Source organism: Sinocyclocheilus anshuiensis, unplaced genomic scaffold, assembly GCF_001515605.1.
Source record: "Sinocyclocheilus anshuiensis isolate Anshui unplaced genomic scaffold, SAMN03320099.WGS_v1.1 scaffold595, whole genome shotgun sequence".
Lineage (NCBI taxonomy): Eukaryota > Metazoa > Chordata > Actinopteri > Cypriniformes > Cyprinidae > Sinocyclocheilus > Sinocyclocheilus anshuiensis.
Window position 1 is genome coordinate 283,436 of NW_015551037.1, and position 6,272 is coordinate 289,707.

At 33.5% G+C, this 6,272-nt stretch overlaps 1 protein-coding gene across 1 annotated transcript in view; it reads left to right on the forward strand.

Moving 5' to 3' along the window:
- wasf1 (WASP family member 1) overlaps positions 1 to 903 on the forward strand; it is a gene marked incomplete at its 5' end in the record, with an annotated part of 42,711 nt that extends 41,808 nt beyond the window's left edge. The window contains one exon of the mRNA XM_016450886.1: positions 524 to 903. Coding sequence (XP_016306372.1) covers positions 524 to 681 — 158 coding nt within the window. The remainder of the gene's footprint in view (positions 1 to 523) is intronic.
- Between the last annotated feature and the right edge of the window lie 5,369 nt (positions 904 to 6,272).

Below are 6,272 nucleotides of genomic sequence, written 5' to 3' on the forward strand. Positions count from 1 at the left end.
ATTAAAAATTATTAATACAATAAATAAATGCAGCATAAATTAATATAATTTAAATACATAAGGATATATTAAATTAACAAAATTAATAAACTAGTACAATAAAAAATTATAATTAATAAAAAATATTATTGCAATAATATTTAAACTCATACGTGCACATAATTTTAATATATAAGTAATTAAAATAATGCAATTAATAAATTAATATTATTAGAAAATATAAATTAATAAATTAGGATAATTAAAAATATTAATTTTTTAAAATGTATATGCATCAAATAAATAACAAGTAGCTCTGTTGAAACTTACGATTGTGAGTTCTAGTACAAGCAATGCATTAAATATGTAATTTGATTGATCTTATATAGATAGACAGTAGATCAGTATAGACAGTAGGTTTGAGTCCCAGGGAAAGCAAGAAGTGCTCAAATGTAAACGCGTACATTGAATGCAATGTTTGTCTCACTGGAGCGCATAAATGTGAATGCAAATATAAGGAGCTTTACCTCGGTGTGTCTCTCAGGGATCCAGCTGAGGAAGGTGGAGGAGCAGCGGGAACAAGAGGCCAAACACGAGCGCGTGGGGAACGACGTGGCCACAATCCTGTCGCGCCGCATCGCGGTGGAGTACAGCGACTCCGAGGACGAGGACGAGTTCGACGAGGTCGACTGGATGGAATGAGAGGAAGACGAACATCACGGGATCAAGAGTGTCATGAAATCTCAGCTAACCTTCTTCCCAATAACAGTTTCCCCACAAACACTCTCCGATCAGTCGCAGACTAATTCAGGAAACATCAGGACTGCGGACGACTGTATTCAACGTTCCCAGAATGCTTTGCTTTAATGTTTTTTAACCACTTGTTGTGCAACTGATGAATGAAAATCGGTCATATTTCTTTCATTTGAATTCATCCGTCTTTTATTCTCAATAGGAACAACAAAAGCGGTTGGTTTGTTGTTATAGTTCGGCGCGAGAGACGACAGCGGCCTCTTCTGGTCACGACAGGAACGTCTCAGTGTGACGGATGATTATTATACTTTCTATATCATCCTTTACAGAGATGTGATGTTTGATGTCACGGTGTGCTTGTGATGGACAAAGTGAAAGGGAAAAAAATGAAGGAACGTTTTTATTAACGTGACAAGACGACTAAAATACATGACTGAATCTCTTTTCCAGGTTATATTTCACCTCACAATAAATATTTAAAAAAAAATTAAATAAACAAATGAAATTAAATATGTAATTCCCATTAGGATATATATATATATATATATATATATATATTTCTGGTTTTAATTATATTTCCATGTTTCGCATTGTGATCTTTGATGAAGTATGAATTTTGTTGTACACTACAGTAGTGAGAATTTGAGAATTTTTTTAACATTATATAAATAAATACTCCAAAATAATAAATACATTTTTAAAATGTAAACATGAATTATAAAATGTCCTTAATTTTCTGTCTTTTTTATTTATTTTTTAGTATTTTATTTTATTTTTTTCTTAATTATTTCTTTGATTCTGGGTTGAAATGTGACATGTTTTCATGAGATTCATCCATTGAAATATTGACACCATCCCATAAAAGTCCAACAAAAAACATTGTGGCCTTTTTCTGGGGTCTATATTAATTGTAATTTATTGCATTTCTCAATTTATGAAAATTATTATTTTTTTTTAATTGTTTGCCAAAACGTGAGAACAGACCTAGTCATATTTCAAAACAGACTTTGTGAGTGAACAAGAGATCGTCTGTCTGTGTGTTGGGACTGAACGCTGGTTTCTCTTTCTTAGGCCTTATGGTTTGTATAAATGCTGATGAGTTGAATGTGTTGTGCTGTTACTACTTTTGCCTGCATTTCTTCAGCATTCGCTGTTTCTATGTTCCAAACGGAAAAAAGAGTTTCAGAAACAAAGATTAAACATGATTTAAAATACTGTATATCATATAATGTATGTAACTGTTTACTGTAACAGTTTGCTTGAATTAATAAAAACTAGTGTTCAGTCCATTCATAAGAGGAGTTTGGTGACTGAAACAGAAATATTTCTACATTTATGTGCATTTGCACAAACCTTTACATGTGAAATAAAGGCATGCATGTACACAAGAGTCATAATCACAGGAAATAATGCATCACAAGCTTGAAGTTGTTGATTTTCCTGCAGTGCTGACAGAAAACAAGATTGAAACGTCGATTATCAAAACAACGGCAATGTTTAAGATGCCAAAAATCAATAATATTGATTTGGTGAATCTTAAAAGAACTCAAATATCCACAGGGCAGAAATTAAAAGGAAAATAAAAAATTATTGTAGAAATTATTTTACATAAAGAAATTTATTTTTATATTATTTTAAGAAGATTTGTGACATTTTAAAAAATATAATCTATTTTGGTGTGAAATATGACCTGGAGGAAGTTTCAGATAATTAAAAAAAAAAAAAAAAATGCATAAAGAAATATTAAATTGTACATTTATTTATTTTTTATATTATTACAATTATAATAATACATAATAATAATTATTATTATTATTGTGTACGTATAAGTTATTATTATTATAAATAATTATTATTATTTAAAAAAAAATCCATTTTGGGGTGAAATATGACCTGGACACGTTTTCGACCCGTTTTCTGAGAATTAGATATCATCATATCTTAGCTTAACCTGAACTACCATTCTAAATAATTATAGATAATTTGGTAGTTTTTATACAATTGCATTTTTTATAGATTTGTTGCTTTTTGTGCTTTTTAAAAACATTTACAATTTTTTTTTATTTTTTATTAAATGGTTACTTTTACATATATCAACCCAATCCTAAATCTTTTTAGCTGTCAGTACAACACAGTATTTCAAATTCAATCTAAACGTGAGGTTTGGTTTTAAGCAGATGAATGTCACTCACCAGCGCCGCCTGTCTGTCAATCAGAGAAGTGCATCAGACCAAATCCGAAATGTAACGAGCTGCTGTGACCTGCAGATGGCGCTGCAGAATCAATAATCAATCCCTGAGTTTTGAGAAAAATGCATGTAAATGGAAAGCCATCTCAAGTAAAAATCACATGAGTGTGCAGCCGCTGTCACAGACCGACACACACTCTAACTCTCTACATTTAAAAACTTTCAATTACTTTAATAGTGTGATCACATGCAATATTTCCCCTGGAATAAATGAAAATAACAATACTATGTGTGCTTCATCTGTCCTCTGTAGATCCCGCCCTCTCACACGACACGATTGGTCGATTATGTACAATCCCTGCACGCTATTGGTCAAACTACTTTTCAGTCATTCCCTTCAGCAAGTATGAAAACAATAACGCTGCATACTTCCCTACTATATAGTATGCATAAAGCAGTATGTGAGGCGAGTAGTGTGTCCGAATTCATAGTATTCGAAAAACAGTAGGCGAAAAGTACCTGGATGACCTACTTCTTCTGGCGTGATTCTGAAGTGTGCATTCGATGGACACTTTACTATCCCATGAGGCCACGGGAGAGGATTTATGAACGGCAGTGAAGCGACGCAACGTACGCTGGTAGGTCACGTGACAGTAACAACATGGCGGATGTGGTACGTCCGAATTTCATTCATACTACCCATATACTCATACTATATAAAACGTACTTTTTTAACGGTCGTGAAGTAAATTCAAATTCAAATGTAGTACCTACTCCGACAGTACGTGACTTCGGACGCACCGTAAGAAAACAAATCCAAACTCGGGCATTTTAGGCAATTTAGACATAGATATGTACTGTATAGGTGGATTCCATATTCGACTGCTCCAGAAATGTCGACTCATCCGCCATCTTGGAATGGTCTATATTTCATTACTCACAATAAAAATCAATTACGGTGCATCCGAAATCACATACTGCTGTTAGCATGTTCTTTGCATGATTAGTGTGCTGCTTGCTACCATGATTAGGATGTAGTTAACATTTTTCTGGCATGTTTCTAGCATGATTAGCATTTTGATAGCATGATTAGCATGTAGTTAGCATTTTGTTAATCATGATTCTAGCATGATTAGCATATTGCTAACATGTTTAGTCTGTTACTAGCATGCTGCTAGCATGATTAGCATTTTGTTAACATGTTGCTAGCATGTTTCTAACGTGATTAGCATGTTGCTAGCACGATTAACATGTAGGTAGCATGATTAACATGTTTCTAGCATGATTAGCATGTTGCTAACATATTGTTAACATGATTTAACGCACTGCTAGCATGTTTTAACAAATGGCTAGCATGTTTTAACCTCATTTAACTTAATGTTAGCATGTTTTAACATGATTTAGCACACAGCTAGCATGTTTTAGCCTGGTTTAATACATTTCTAGTATGTTTTAGCACATTGATACCATGATTAGCATGTTGCTAGCACGATTAACATGTAGGTAGCACGATTAACATGTTTCTAGCATGATTAGCATGTTTGCTAACATATTGTTAACATGATTTAACGCACTGCTAGCATGTTTTAACCTCATTTAACCTAATGCTAGCATGTTTTAACATGATTTAACACACAGCTAGCATGTTTTAGCATGGTTTAATACATTTCTAGTATGTTTTAGCACATTGATACCATGATTAGCATGTTGCTAGCACGATTAACATGTTTCTAGCATGATTAGCATGTTGCTAACATATTGTTAACATGATTTAACGCACTGCTAACATGTTTTAACCTCATTTAACTTAATGCTAGCATGTTTTAACATGATTTAGCACACAGCTAGCATGTTTTAGCATGGTTTAATACATTGCTAGTATGTTTTAGCACATTGATACCATGATTAGCATGTTGCTAGCATGAATTAGTACATTAATAGCAAGTCTTAGGCTATTTGCTAGGTTTGGCTAGGCTTACACTAGTGCGTTTTCTTTTGCTACGGTTATGCCTGTCATGGCGTATTCGACCCTCGAAAACAGAGACTTTCGAAAACGCTGCAGACCCCGTTTTAGTTTGAAAACTCCGGGGTTGCGTTTCAGTGTAAACGGACCAAAACGCCATTTTAAAACGAAAACACACTAGTGTAAACAGGGCCTAAATGGATTAGAAATAGTAGTTTGATTGAGTCTCAAGGGATTCTGGGAGTTTAAATTAGAATTTTGACAGTTTGGAGTTTTAATAATCTTGGCTCATTTGAACATTCCGTCAATGTAAGTCTATGGGATTTTTATGATTTTTAATCTTAATTTTTAGGAAAACCATACGTCCGATCAGCCTGAAAAGAGCAAGCAACACGAGTCAGAACAGTCTGAAGATCTGGACTGAGTTTGGTGGTTCTAGCTTGAAAACTCTAGGAGGAGTAGCATTCAGAAATTTAGTCTAAGAATAATATGAAGCTGCTTAAATAGCATATCTTTCTCAAGCCAACTTAAAAAGTTGGTGAAAAAAAGTCACCCTAAAGACTTTAATGCTGCAAGAATGTGACAATGAAGCCTTGAGGCCAAAAATATAACGGCATGCGCTGAAACGTCACTCATAAGTGTGTTCTTTGCAAGCCCTGTTTTTCATATTTTATAAATGAGATCACATTATACATAAACCTTTGAACAAACTAAAAACAAAAAGCACTGAAAACATGTAATATTAACTAGTTATTGAAATGCTGGTAAAAAAAAAAAAAAAAACCTTTAAAAGTAAGAATTTATATATTTTTTTAAAATACGTCCGATCAGCCTGAAAAGAGCAAGCAACACGAGTCAGAACAGTCTGAAGATCTGGACTGAGTTTGGTGGTTCTAGCTTGAAAACTCTAGGAGGAGTAGCATTCAGAAATTTAGTCTAAGAATAATATGAAGCTGCTTAAATAGCATATCTTTCTCAAGCCAACTTAAAAAGTTGGTGAAAAAAAGTCACCCTAAAGACTTTAATGCTGCAAGAATGTGACAATGAAGCCTTGAGGCCAAAAATATAACGGCATGCGCTGAAACGTCACTCATTTATGCGTTTATTGAGCTCCTGGTGCACAGAGACTGAAGTATTTACTACAGTCTGCACTTTCACCTAGTACACTAAGTGTGTGAGTGCTGGGCTCTGAGCACTTTCCCTGAAATGAAACATTGCCTGTAATCGATTTCCATTAAATGTGTGTGTTTACTGTTTATGTGTAGTTTTTTAAACTAACTGTATTTAAACTGTATTTTATGATAAAAATGTGTGTATTTGATGCACTTTTTTATTTTCAGAATGACATTTAGGAAAGTAAAGAACATTAGCAATTAATTTTATTAGGAA